At 40.1% G+C, this 15,721-nt stretch overlaps 1 protein-coding gene across 1 annotated transcript in view; it reads right to left on the reverse strand.

Moving 5' to 3' along the window:
• Window positions 1–13,061, reverse strand: part of TGFBR2 (transforming growth factor beta receptor 2) — a 53,131-nt gene extending 40,070 nt beyond the window's left edge. The window contains exon 1 of the mRNA XM_072153579.1: window positions 12,795–13,061. Coding sequence (XP_072009680.1) covers window positions 12,795–12,879 — 85 coding nt within the window. The 5' untranslated portion in view covers window positions 12,880–13,061. The remainder of the gene's footprint in view (window positions 1–12,794) is intronic.
• Window positions 13,062–15,721: the final 2,660 nt, after the last annotated feature.

Consider the following 15,721-nt stretch of genomic DNA (forward strand, 5'->3'; position numbering starts at 1 on the left):
ACCGCCTGTATTTGACAATATACTGGTAGTGATTTGTTAGGCCAGTTGCTGACAGGTTCCTTTAATGGATCCTGTTTCACTGGACACAACAAAAGTTAATGAAGCAGAAGCCAAACTTTTTCTGTGCTCTACCGATTTAGATTGACTGTTTTGATAGATAGATAGATAGATAGATAGATAGATAGATAGATGATCCTGAAAATCCTAGGTGGTAAAGGAGACCCCCCGGGGATAATCAGTGCTCATTCATTTATTCTTTTAAGATATACTTTAAAAAAGTGTTTTGTGAAGAATATAAAAGAACATGGATTAAGTGGTTTTATCCCAAGCATACTTACACACTGCAATGTGTCCCCCAAAATGGGATCCATTAAAGGGAACCTGACAGCAACTGCCCTAATAAGTCACCAGTATATTGTCAAACAGTGTAACACCTTCTAGTTTTTGTTTCTTTCAAGGGCCAAGGTGAAGCCATCATCCGATAAATCAACTTTCAAGTGAGATGTAAATTGGTTGTATAAAGTCAAGGAGGAAGAGAGTTTAACACTGAAGTCAAGGTGGGAGCTCTCAACTACTCCTCCTCTGTGATTGACATCATACATCAGATTTCAGGAGATCTGGTTAGTGAAGTATCTGGATGCGGGAACATCAATTACAGTGAAGGGGGTTTTCTGAAGAAGAGGGAGCTTGACTACAGTGTTAAAATGTCCTCCTACTTGACTTTATACAACCAATTTACATCTCATTTCAAAGTGAATTTCTGCTGACAGGTTCCCTTTAAGGGCACCATGTGACAGAAGCTCCGTCTGGCTCAGTCTATAATAGGCAACATTCTGAATCATAATAACAAAGGATCATGGAAGCTGAAAACATAAGGAGCGTGTGAGTACTAATTGTCTACCTTCAGGCAACCTGATGGTAGATATTATTCAAACATACAATATATAATTCTGATATTATGCAGAAGGTCTAAGAGATTTTTTTAACACACATTGCACCAGAATTTTAGAACACACAGGTAAGTAAATTTTCTCCACTGTCTGAATGTCATGTCAAGGACTTTCATGAGTAATAAAAATACATGTACAATCCTGTGGCATCTGATGGAACCATAGTATAGTGTACCGCCACAGGAAAGAAAAATATGAATTCTGATTTAAAGGGTGTAATATGTAAATTTAGACATATGTTGATACTAGCATGGCCCAAAGCTGTGTCCTGCTTATATAAGATGAAGCTCTCATGAAGAATTTATAAGTACCAATTACAGGTACACAGTATATATTTTTAAGAAGGATATAATGCTACTGACCCAAGGCAATGTAACAGATATCAAGATAAAAGTCATTTTATATTCTACCTGTATAGTAAAAAGAAATAACAAAGGGAATACACTGTCACTTATATATTCAGTTACATGTCAAGACAAAGTTCTCAGTGTGGGAAAGTCTCAGGAGAAGTGTGACGCACTTTCCAAAGTGCACTGCACAGAAATCTTCTAGTTTCTTTCCCAATATGCTGTATTAAAACCACTTTTGACAGTAAGAGGTAACATACATAACAATGACAATGTTTGTAGCATAAGAAAATGCAGATACACATTTAAACTAAATGTTCTGTATGTTTTAACCCATGTACATGGGTTACACAGGGCAGCAGATGGGATGTGGTTGACAAAGGGATTGGTCCCTACTATTTTTGATACTATGGACCTCAGAGCTGTGTTAAGGCTGCCAAAGGCCCTGGGCTGTGTGCACCAAAGAAAGTGTCATTTAAAAAAAAAAGATTTTACATTTATTGCATAGTGATAGTACCAGAACATAACTATTATGTGCCACAGATAAAAAGTAGTAGTAGTAGTAGTAGTAGTAGTATTGCAATGCCCACATATAAAATATAGTACTAGATAACTGGAAAGAAGTTGTCTGTGCTCTCTAAATAAAGAGTAGTAGTACTCTGCAGTGCCCTTACATACAGAATTTGAGTAGTAGCACTGCCTAGTGTTCATATATTCAGAATATGAGCAGTAGTAATTTTCTTTGTGCATATATGCAGGATAAAGTAAATACTGAGGATTGTATGGAACTAGGCAAGCGGTTTTGGTGGTCACAGGTCCCCTGGAGCCTTAGACACAGGGCTGCCACCAAAAACTACCATATTTTATCCACTGCTGCTGACCTTCAGCGTAGGATTGTTTAAAATTGGTAGTTGTTCATTATTGTGCTTTATAACAGAAGGCAGACAACAGATGACTTCATTCTAAACCTTTACACACATGTAATGAACATGTTAAGGCAGGCCTTATTCCATGTAAGACTTCATATTGGTGTTGCGTAGAGCAATGATCCCCAACATTTTTCTGCCCAGGGACCAGCTGTAAACATACATTTTCTTCAGGGACCAGTTCGGTGGGGGGTTGCGGTCTGGTGTCATAGTTTCATAGCTAAAAATGTATATTTGAATGTTCCACCATAACTCCCTGTGGGCTTAGCTTACATCGTTCCATTTCCTGAAGAAGCACCCCAACTTATATTGTCCTTTTTCCATGCTCCCCTCCCATGTCCCCTTTACTGCATTATGTCTTCCCTCCATGTCTCCTTTCCTTTGCTTCCCTCACCATATGCTTCCAATGTCCCCTTTTCCAGCCAAACTCTGTCAAAAACAAAAATACTTACCTTCCTCATTCCCTTGCAACAGTCTTCTCTTCCTTCCCTTCACTAATAGCATGATGTTATGACATCATGACGCTTGTCGTCAATAGAGCAGTGCATTATTTGGTGGGGTTTTTTTTTGTTTTACAGAGGTCAGACGCGGCCCAGTACCAGGTGTTCCAAGGCCCGGTCTTGGGCCGCGGACCGGTGGTTGGGGAACACTGGCGTAGAGTATGCTTTTATTAGGTATACAGTGTAAAATCTTCTTCAGTAAGATCATTCCAACATAGAACAATTATGTGATGTTCTTGATGTTTGTACATCAGGCCAGAAGATATACAATAGCACATGATTCACCCTTACTGAAATTTGACATTCACACATTTGTAAACTAGTATAAGAATGTTTTTTGTCTGTTTTTTTTTATCTTGACCTTAGTTAAGGTTATAGTGTAGCACAACTGGATGGCAATGTGATAGATAAACTGGTTCATACAACTTAGACTGAACTGTATACAACCCAACAGGGGGCTGGTCACCATAGCAGAGAAAACCCAGTGCTGAACCATATATAACTTGTCTAAAGCTAGATTGCTGTATAGCCACACAATAGACATATTAGAGATGGACAACCTGGGCTTCAATACCACTAGGCTCCAATACAAAATCTGTAGCAATGTCCTTTATAATATTGAACTCTTTTTAGGTGATAAGTGGGACCCAGCTATGTCTTAGCCCTCAGACCTTCATACACCTTCATTTGCCCTCATACACCTTCATTTTATCACCCAAAGTTCTGCTGTTTGAAGTTCCATGTCACAAGTGTGAAAGAAGTAATGGGAATAGCCCGATTATGGGAATAGCCGTAGCTGACTGGGTTGTACCATTTATCATGAGACATGTAAAAATGTAATAAATATGTCACAGACATGTGACCGATAGATTAGTGGCTGAAGCCATATTTTTATTTTATGTCCCCATTCACATGGTATTTACTTTCCACTTAGAGGCATATGATTAAATGGACATGTGCCTAGAAGACATAATGACTAGCAGCACTCAATAATAATATCATCAGATAAGAATGATGCACCCTGATGCACAACTTTATTTCTTTATTTCTTAAACTAGATCAAGAAAATTGATCAAAGAACATCCTTACGTCTTGTGATGCATCCAGCACAGAAAGCTGAAGATGCCCTACTTTTGATGGAGAAACAATCCTTTAAATCACTATTCACTAGAGTCACATTCACAAACTTAAATTGATTGATATAGGATTTGAACAAAAGAGGTCTCAGTATGTTGAAACACATTCCCTCTTAATCTAATTGTCTTTTAACCCCAACCACAAGGATGCAATACTGTAGCCAATGCACAAAAATGGATTGTATACATTGAGGATGCTTCCATGAGAACGTGTGGGAGACTGAAATCCAGCCGTGCTGTACGCGCCCAGATATCAGTGCCCATTGACGCCTTACCACCCCAATGTGCAGTGATCACACACACATTGCCACTACTAGGAATTTTATAGCCCCTTAGTGGGAGATTTTTGTGGGCCTCTACCCCAACAGCATCCTTTTTTTTAACAAAACATTTTTGAGCTATGACAAACTAGATTATTTTGGCAGGACCCTACTCTACTGCATGTACCCACTCAGTATATGGTTAACCCCTGTACATGCCCCATACATATAGCAAACCCAGTACCCTAAGTCCATAGACAGCCCCGCCGTCCATTCAGCCCCCCCACCCCCAGTCCATAGTCAGCTCAACCCCAAGCCCATTGTCAGCCCCCCCCAGCCCATAGTCAGCTCCCCCTAGGCTCATTGTCAACTCCCCCCCAGCCCATAGTCAGTTCCCCCCTAGGCCCATAGTCAGCTCCCCCCCCCCCCCAGGCCCATAGTCAGCTCCCCCCCCCCAGGCCCATAGACAGCTCTCCCCCCCCAAGCCCATAGTCAGCTCTCTCCCCCCAGCCCATAGTCAGCTTCCCCGAGCCCAGTCACCCCCTTTAATGAAATGTCCACCCCAGATGCCGCCTTTTAATGATATGTCCACCCCCATATATATCTGGACCATATATAACATACACAACTGGCTGTCTAATGTGTATGTGGGTCTTCAGACATCATAAATAAGTGGCAACAACCTTCTCTTCTGAAATAAAGCATGTATATGTATGCAGGGCGTCACTAGTTAATGGAAACAAAGAATACACACCTTGAGGAAATGTATACTGCATAATTATTCAGTCGATATGGATGAAGTCAGGGAACTTATATATTTACTCATGTAAAGGCCTATTCAGAAAGTAACAGCTATCTCTACACTCTACTAATATCGCGCAATAAATGTATAAGACAATCTGAAATAAATCTTCCCTTTTACAACTTCTACATAAGACATCTTTCACTTACTATGAAATGTACAGCATTTGAAGTATTCACTCAGAGACTATTTAATGTTATATAAAACATCCAATCTTTAATAAAACAGATTCTTTGAGATTGAGAAGCCCCGGGCAATTGTCCTCTTTGACCTTGAAAGACAAAGTGCTTCGGTCTTTTATTCAGGATTGTTCCATAATACACTATCCAGGAAGTTCTGCTCAATTAATCACACAAGGACTTATTTACAAGGAGGCAAAATGCCATATGAATGCTAAATAAATCTGATATAATCATACATTTTACATAGAAGATGAAGAAAGACCCCTTATATTTACTCTAAATGGATCCTGCCTTGTAGATGTTAAAGGCTAAATTCTTTGGCCCTAAAATAAAATTAAATGCGGTCACAAGTCTTTTAGGAAATTCATGCCACTTTTTCTTGGGGCAACATAAATGTGTGATTTAGACTTCAAACACATGGTGGATAAGTGTGTATAAAGTCTTAAAGGAGTTTTCCAGTTAAATAGATCTGATGGGGCTTGGTAACATTATAATCAGTACATAAAGGGGCTTTCCCATTTCAGCAAATAAATACTGTATATACTCTTTCCGTTTCTATAGAATGACAGCAAGCAGAGATCTAGAAAACCTTGGGAATACCCCTTTAACATTCATAGTCTCTGCCATTCTGCCCTTCATCAGGATGAAGATTTAACTATGAAGTTATTGCGTCAGGTCACTACTATAACCCAAGTGTTTTCTGTGGAAGTGTGGCAGGAACCAGTGAGGGTGCAAAGCTTACTAAGTTACTGTCCTTAATTTTATCTTTGAGATAAACTACAGTAATTATACTTTGCACTTTCTATATACTATATGTGACACCATGTGCTGCTTCTATGAAGCATTTTATTGCAGATATTCTCACAGTGATTGTTTGGAACTAAAAATGAAAGGCGTAAATACAGAGCCTACAAAAAAAATGTGCAACCACATTTTTGGCCAATTGCACCATACTTGGAATTTTTTTTCCTGCTTCGCTGTGCACAGTGGGAGTGGGGAGGCCAGCTCTGCTCATTGTAACAGCCTGTGAAGCTGCAGCATGAGTGCCCTGGGAACACCCACCAGAGCCCCTCAGGCTCAAAGGCATAATTGTAACTTGATTTTAGAAGGAAGTAGGACATGTATAATAAATATAAGGTAACTACAGTCATAGTACCTGGATCTATGAGTAAGTGTCCCTGGTTTATCTCCCTTCATTTTTGTGGTAGATTTTCTTTAAAGATAATTCTATACATTGTGCAATGAATTATGATGAGAATAGAAGTTTTACAGTCATGATAATAATACCAGGAAACCTAGTGATTTCCCCCTGTAGGTTCTCACATATGCCGCAGTGTATTGTTTAACCACCAGTTTCAGAGTTTGTTCCCTATGTCTAACAGGAAACAGACGTTATCTCCTGACAGCATTTTCTCCTGTCTGCTGCACTCCCTCTAAATCGTAGTATTATCTTTTTACGCAGACAAGAATTTTGGCTTTCATGAGTTTCTGTGGTTATGTCAGATTGAAGGCTTTTGTATTTGACCAGTAAAGTCAGCATCTGAGTACAGACAATGATACTAGGGCTATCACTCACTGGGGGTTTTGGTAAAAACCCACAAATAGAAACATGGTATTTCCTGACAGGACTTACCAGATAGGCAACCTACCAGAAGTTTCTATCACAGGCATGCTGTAACTTATACAAACTGGTTAATATACCGGTACACACTATGGGGGAGATTTACAGAAGCGTCTGAGGTACGACTGCTCTAGCTGCTCATGGAAACCAATCACAGCTCAGATTTAGTTTAATAAACAGCTGTGGGAAAATGAAAGCTGAGCTCTGATTGGTTGCCATGAGCAACTAGAACAGTTCTGCTTTAAGACACTTCTGAGAAATCTCCATATGTGAAAGGCACCATACAGGAGCATATGGAGTGCTTCAGGTTTTATTACAAGGAACCATAGGGTTCTTTCTGCCTCCACACAAATGCAATAAAAAGAATGAATAAAGATGTTTACATTATAAGGTTATCGTTTTATGTCCAGAGTGTGTTTAGACTAAAAAAAAATTGGGTAGTGGTGAAAAATATTTTTTTTTACGGCCCTCAATGGATAATGAAGCAGATTTATGAAAAAGACTCATAAAAAAACCAATGGAGCTAAGAAACTATATCTCGATAATAACAACTAATCACAGAACATGTTACATTTCTTAAAGGGTCATTGAAAAATTAAAGGCGTATTGTGATTGGCTCCCTTGGGAGATACAGATAATATTTCATTTACACAGTTTCATAAGTCTTCATCAGTATTTATCAGTGTATGTTCTAGGACAGTGATTTTCAACCTTTTTTGAGCCGCGGCACACTTTTTATACTTAGAAAATCCTGGGGCACACCACCAACCAAGATGACACTAAAACAGTCATATTATACATATAGTTAATAATATAGATTCTAAATTTATTTTACTCACTCAGTGTGAAACCTGGGCCTGTTTCGATAAACACAAAAGGGATATCCTGGCAGGAATGGTGGAAAGACACACACAAAGCTCTTCCTCAACAGTTCTCAGTTTCTCCCTGTTTTTAGTATATGGTGCTGATTATTATGTGACTCATATACTGCAATATAAAGGGGTACAATGAGAAGTACTATGGCCATGAGGCCAGAGTACAAGTGCCAGCTCATATACTCAGCATATGAGCTGGTACTTGTAGTACTCCAGCCTCATGACTATAGTATTTCTCATGTTACATTTCTTATTGTTATATGCAGTATACTGCTGGAGTACTACAAGTACCAGCTCATATGCTGAGTATTCTGCCAACAGTTCATATACTCAGGCAAAAGCTCATATAGTCAGCATTATTGGTGGGCATTACCTTGGCGGTGGGCAAATGCGGGAGTCTCTCCGCTCTCAGGATGATGCGCTGGCCTCAGTGACGTCATTTTGTCGCACGAGGTTCAAAGCTTGCGCATGTGTTATTGTACATGTCTCCTACATTGTAAGAAGCCGTGACTGCGCATCTCTGCACATTGCCGGGAAACAAAACACAGGGGGCACCATAGTTTGGGGAAATTTCCCCGCGGCACACCCGACCATGTGTCGCGGCACACTAGTGTGCCATGGCACACAGGTTGAAAATCACTGTTCTAGGAAACATAATTTTTCATGTCATGTCATGTCATGTCAGAGATACAGTAAATGTATTTACTGACCGATACATCCTATTTACTGCATCCTAATGTACTGACATTTAGTAGCTAAGGATCCCCAAAAATATGGCTTAAAATTAGAATTTTTACTGTTTGCATGTTTTTCATACACTGATAGTTAGAACTTTTTCAGGGCATGCAAAAAATAACTATTGAACACACCTAAAAGAAGGTAAATGAGTGTGACAAATAAGAAGATACAAGATAACAAAGCAAAAAGGGTAAAGGACTAAAGCTAAATTTTCTCCCTTTAACCCCTTAGCGCCGAAGCCACTTTTCATCTTCCTGACACGGCCCATTTTTTCAAATCTGCCCTGTGTCACTATAAGTGGTTATAACCTTGGAACGCTTTAACATATCCATGTGATTTTGAAATTGTTTTCTCGTGACACATTGAACTTCATGTTAGTTAAAAAATTTCGGTGGTATGTTTTGCATTTATTTATGAGAAAATCAGATACTTGGTGAAAATTTGGAAAAATTCTCAATTTTCGAAATTCAAAATGTTATACTTTTTCCACACATAGCCATAACAGCAAAAAAATGTAATAACTAACATTCACCGAATATCTACTTCAAGCCTCCTTGATTTTTTATGGATACTCTTATTTTTGTAAGGCGTTATGGGGCTTTGAACGTTAGGTGCAATTTTTCACACTTTCACAAAAAACGCAAAATCCTGCTATTGAGGGACCTGCTCAGGTTTCAAGTCACTTTGAGAGGCCTAAATAAAAGTAAAACCCCATAAATTACCCTTTAAAGAAAATACACCCCTCAAAGTACGTAAAACAACTTTTATGAAGTTTGTTAACCCTTTAATTGTTTTACAGGGGTTAAAACAAAATCGGATGCAATTTCGAAATTACAATTTTTTTGTCTAAATGAATGTGTTTTTCATAAAATGTACAAATTCTCAGTAGATAGAAATACCAAATCGCTCCACAAAGTTTGATAACCAATTTCTCCTGAGTATAACAATACCCCATATGTGGTGGTAACCTGCTGTATGGGCACACGCCAGGGCATCGAAGGGAAGCTGCGCCATTCAGAGCAGATTATGCATTGTCACTTTTTATTGGCTATACAATCTTTATTTTTTTTGGCAATTTGGACATATAAGGGCTTATTTTTTGCGACAGATGCACTTTACAAATACTTAATTTTAGTGGGTCTTAAGCTTTTTGATGATATTTTATTAACTCTTTAATGTATGGAGGAAAAGAAAATTGTCAATTTTGGGTTTCTTTTTTTGTATCTAAATTATCTTTATTCTATAGATCACAACGATTACGATATATAATTTATATAGTGTTTTATATATTTTGAGTTGTCCTTTTCAGTGGTACCATTTTGACGCACATAACTTTTTTTGATCACTTTTTGGAACATTTTTGTGAAGGGACTTCATGAAAAATTTACATTTTTGGTGAGTTTTTCGGGTTTTGTTTTTACGGCGTTCACCTTACGGGTCCAATAATGTTTCTGACCTATTGTACAGATTGTTACGGACATGGCGATACCAAATATGTTGGGGGTTTTGGTGATTAAAGTTTTTTTTTACTTTATTAGATGTGTATAGGGAATGTTTGTGTTTGGAGGACTTTAACTTTATTTAATGAATTCTTTTTATTAAAAAGTGTGTTTATTTAGTGTTTTTAACTTTTTTTCTTTACTTTTACAGGTTGGCTTGAAGAAGCGATCCACTGATTGCTTGTTCAAGCTATTCTACACCTGAGCGCATGCTCAGTGTGTTACAGCCGGGTCCTAATAGAAGGCAGGACCAGGCTCCCCGGAAGAGGATCTCGCAGCCCCGGGACACTGGCAGATCCCAGGGCTGCGATCGGAGCCACAGACCCCCCAGTAAGCGCCGAGGAGGGATCCGATTAGCGTTAAATGCCCCTTTCTCCGATCGCGGGTGTCAGCTATAATATACTGCCGACACCCCCGCAGCTTCTGACGCCGCCTCTGTTAAGGAGCCAGCGCCAGAAGCATGACGTAATATTACTGCATAATGCAGGAACGCACCTCCCGCCATGAAGTACTATTAAGTCAATTGTCGGGAATTGGTTAAAAAAGACTAAATATGTCCCATCTTCTATAGACATGGCCACCTATCACACTCTATATATTTATATCTAGATAATACAGACGGTCTCCTACTTAAGAACACCCAACTTACAGACGACCCTTAGGTACAAAGGATGTTAGTAATTTACTCTACTTTAGCCCCAGGCTACAATGATCAGCTGTAACAGTTATTAAAGATGTCTGCAATTAAACTTTAGCCTATCTAGACTGCCTGTAAAAATCTACTGTAAAAAATACGTAAGAAATAAATCAGATTTGTTCAGATAACACATTCATAAAAAGCAAAATCAACAAATGATTTGCATGGACTGAATGGAGCCTACACTGCTCGGGGGACACATCTGCAGGACAACTGTAATTTTCACTCTCACTTCCAAAGGAAGCATCTGTGATAATAACATTATATGAAGGAATTACTGTGACACCTCCCAAATCTGCTTCCAAGACCTTACTTTAGTTGAGTCAGCAAACACTCACTTATGTCCTGGGATAAAACACATTTTTACCTAATTGGACAATAAATAGGGTGTCGTACTGGCCCACCAGAGTACCAGATCATCCTCAGGTCAGCCCAGACACCAACCCAATATTGGACCTTGTATATTTATCAGAACATACCTGAATTAGTTGTATGCTAGGGTTTACTTCCTATAAGTCTATGGCGTTTAGGCCACCAGAGAACAAAAATAATCTTGTGGGCCCCAGGAACCCCAGTTCTACCACTAACATATTTGGCACAGGGATAAGTGTTTACATTTTGTTTCATTCATCCGAATGAGGTTGTTTCTGCAGATTGAGTATGTAAATTTTACAAGCCTCATCCAGATGTACACGACACATTCTTTTAGTGAAATTTGTTTCGCCAAATCCTTCATCTTTGAAAATACTTCTTCTCCGGACAGTTATAATTGGAAAATTGTGGTGCCGATTATCTTGTAGCCGCAGGTGTAAACCAAAAGACAGAAGTTCCTTCATTCCTGGATTATGTCTTAGGCCGAAGATACACAGCATTGAATTTCTATCGAATATCTGCAGGAGACATTGCACAACAATTCCACCCATGGCAAAAAGGAGGTGTAAACGTATGTTTTCTGCATCAACTTTCATCCATGATTTTCCTGCAGCTTTGCAAAGGTTGTCTTCTGCTCTCAGAACCTGCAGCAGATTCTAAACCCGTCATGTTAATCATTTTACGCTGTGTGTCTCCGGCCTAATAAGATAACATTATTTTGTTTTTATGTGTAAGGGGCCTCACATTGTTATTGAGAATGCATAAAGTCACATGTTCATAAAGGCTTCAAAGTAGTTCAAATAGGAATACATTGTGTAAAATAATGACTTGATGTGATCACATTAGTATGATTAGCAACTGTGACTTTACTACTAACTGTGTAAAGGAGAATACCCTTTTATTATTTATAACAATATAAATATTAATAATTAAATTAATAATATAAAAGCGTTTTATGATATATGCAGAATTTGAAACATGGCCTTGTTGGGTGTAAACACCCGGCAATGAGCACCAGGAATATCTCTGGATACTGTATGTATAACCCAGATGAATGTGACTGTGTGCCAAACAGCTGCATACTGTCTGCTACATGCCTGTACCCTAGTATTTAAATGTGGTGTCAACTACACTTAACCAAAGTTACATCAAAAACTAAATAAATATCTTGTTGAAACCTGCAGATGCAATGTGCCCCTCAGTGAACTGTTATAGAGGAGAGGGAATAATTTCATATAACTTGATAAAGTGAAGCAATTCACAAATATACCAGTCCACAGGTTACCTACAATCCCCCTATTATGTTATTTAACACATGAAAATCACATCTCATACTGGGGAAAAGGATTTGTTCAATGAAACCTGATGACAGGGGAAGTGCAGACAAAATCGAGAAACTTTCTCTGAGCAGATTATAACTATAATGGTAAAAACATTGATCAATACAACTTTTCTAAACAGATCTTTCATATCGACACGATCCTGACAAATCTGTAAACTGCTCCCATGTACGTACTTGTATAGATAAAGCTTTACCATCAGAATTGTGTACAATTGTATGAAAAGTTGTTACATTTCACATTCAACTTCTTTATTCCATTGTTACAATCCAACGTCACCATTGAGTAGGAATGATTCATATTGTTGTTTATAAGAGATTGAGACAAAGAATCGAAAATACAGAATTCTAGAAGAGTATTTACAAACACAAAGTATCAGTAATGGATCAGGCAGGAGCTGTAGAGCCAGACAGAGCCTTGTCTCAAGCAGCACATTCCCCACCTAGGTGCCTCTTCTTCCCTCTGTCTACAAGTGTCACATTACCAACTCCTCTCTGCTTCTCCACTCATATGCCCAGGGCAACAGAAACACAGAGTACAGAAACTCACCCACAAAGTCTGAAGGAGCAGAGCTGCAGGAGACTACCAGGGTCCAGAGTAGAATGAGGCTCTGTAGCATAGTCCTAGAATCCATTGTCCTGGCCTCATAGAGATCTACAACTAGAAGGAGTAATCCAGAAAGTTTAGATTTCTGCTTCCCTTGTGCTGGGACTGAGCAGCCAGCAGCCCTCCCTACATTCCTATGGGCACTGCTGGCTGCCTGCAACCTCTGTGACTCACACTAGCAAGTCCTGGGGAAACAGGAAATCTTCAACTTCACAAACAGCTGTGCTGGGCCTCTCTACTTCTTTTTTTTTTTCTTAAAAACCTCACCCAGTTGCTGTCAGTCATATGACATAAGCCAGCCCCCTCTGCCTCATGTTACAACTTCTTACTATTGTGGAGCTAGAATTCTGTCATAAGGGGACTGTCACTTTCCCTAAAGTCACACACTGCCTCCTGTCCCCTTACAGATTAAGCAGATGTGGGGACTCCTGTAATCTAAGAATCACAAAGTTGTAATGTAAAGGAATTTATAATTTTTGTAGAACTTATGTTGTAGATTGCAGTAATCCTGTCCTAGTGTGTAAGTCTCATAAGTAGGGAAGCTGCAGGGGGTTCATTTGCTTCTATACTACAGAATGTGGTGAATGTGGTCATTTTCATGGGAATATGCAGGTTTTTATCTTGTAGATGTTGCTATGCTGACATCAAAGGGGTTGTTAAATTTTACTTTACTGATGACCTACACACAGGATAAGGGCGCCATACAAGGGATGTCCTTGTATTATCTTTCTATATAATGCATGGACTCCACTGCACTATGTGTAGCTGGTGGGACCTGGGCCATCCTACTCCCAGTTTACATGGGCTGCACACATTCACACATTAAGAAAGGATAATTTCATCCCCTGCCTGAGGGGGCTACTAGTGGGATAGAACCTGGTGACTGATTCCTTTTAAGTATAGTAGAGGCACTGTAGTTCGGCAGCACACCTCAATAATATTGTCAGGGCTGGGAGTCTGTGGAGCCTCTGGACCACCGCGGGAGATGGTACTAGCCAACCTAGGACCGGAGTCTAAGTGGCACCTGGTCTTCACCAGAGCCCGCAGCAAAGCGGGATGGGCTTGTTGCGGTGAGATCCCACCAGGTCGTTCCACAGGTGCGATTAGCCACGGTAAGGTAGTAACACAGGAGACAGTCAGTACCCGGAGTGGCGGCAAGAGAATAGCACAGGAAGGCACACTAGGACTCATGTCTGGAATCGCAGGAGCTGGCACACAGGTCAGGAACACAGGAACGGACTGGCACACAGGAACGCAGGAATCACAGGAACGGACTGACACACAGGAACGCAGGAATCACAGGAACGCAGGAACCACAGGATACACAGGAATCACAGGGGAGCTATCTCTTCAGGGGAAGGCTTGAAGATCCGGCAAGGGTCACAGAAAGTGGAAGGTAATTTAAATCAGTCCAGTGCCAATTATCGGCGTACTGGCACTTTAAATTTTAGCGAGGCGGCACGCGCACATCCTAAGAGACAGGGACACGCCCATCGAGCCGCAGGAGCAGCGGGGAGGTAAGGGGCGCCGGGCCCCAGGGGCACACGGAGAGCTACGGGTGCGCCCGCAATCCGAGACAGGGATCGCGGGAGCACCAGTGACAACTATGTAAGGAGCTCTCAGTTTACAGCTCTAGAGCTGATGAGTGCAATGCCTGGGTGTCTGGATTCTTTGTGATTAGATACTTATGACCTGGTAAGGGTTAGGGTTAGGGTTCTCTCTGGTTGAGAGAACATGAGTTTAAAAAATGGGAAAACACCAGACAACCCATTTAAAGAGAAACTCTAAAGGTTTTTTTTCCACAATTTAATAGCTCTTGGGATGTAACACAATTTTTGCCTATTGTCTTTGTTACCTAAATCCAGCATTTTCTTTGCTATGCCCCTCTCAATTCTGCAATAGCTGGTTCATCTGCCTGTGCTGATAAGTCCTATCACTCCTTAGTTTATTTATCTGACAATTTAATGGGAGGGGAGGGGCTGCAGCTCCCTGCTCACAGAGGATGAGGTCATGTGACTGAGCTCTCTCTGTGTATGTAGCAGTACTGGATGTGTTGAGAACTGTTGATACAGATGTCTCCTGCACCAAATAGTGAGGTACAACCCTTAACCCTTAGTTCTCACACAGAACAGGCTATAGACTTCACGTAACCGATTTACTTATGATTTCTTTCACTTATTAGATGTGCCCTGCTCCTCCATGCGATGGAAGCTGCCAGGCTAGTCACCATATACATCCTGTGTGTACACTGTGCATTGTTTGGTGGACTAATTTGTGGATTTAATGCTAAATTACTTTGAGAGAAAACATAAGGCATCATGGGATCTGTGAGCAAGCTAACTGGCATCAGCTTCAGGGCATAGACCAGTGATGGCAAACCTTTTAGAGTCCGAGTGCCCAAACATTAACCAAAAGCCACTTATTTATCGCAAAGTGCCAGAACAGCAATTTAAGTAGTAATGTATTCCATTCTGTTCTTTTACAACTTTCAATCATATCAGGCTTCTGAGGACACCAACGCAGTAGTAATGAGGAGGGCAGATTCCTATCTGATGGTCCTGCCTGGAGATAGCCTGGGTGCCCACAGAGGGGCCCGTGCCATAGGTTCGCCACCACTGGCATAGACTGACAGACATTAGTCTCTGCCCACTTCACCTCTGGTGAGAAAGATTTTTGTCAAACACTTTCACAACAGAAAAATGCCATAACTTTGGAGAGAAAAGGATGAGCAGCACAAAGTAGGCATTGTTTTGTTTGTTTTTAAAAGGGGGAATCAATATATAATTTGGTAAAATCATTACAACTTTATAGTTATGCTTTAAGGCTAAGTTCATACATTTGTTCTGTGGAAAAAATGTGTAATGCAAGTT

This window comes from Engystomops pustulosus, chromosome 5 (assembly GCF_040894005.1).
Source record: "Engystomops pustulosus chromosome 5, aEngPut4.maternal, whole genome shotgun sequence".
NCBI classification, from domain to species: Eukaryota; Metazoa; Chordata; class Amphibia; order Anura; family Leptodactylidae; genus Engystomops; species Engystomops pustulosus.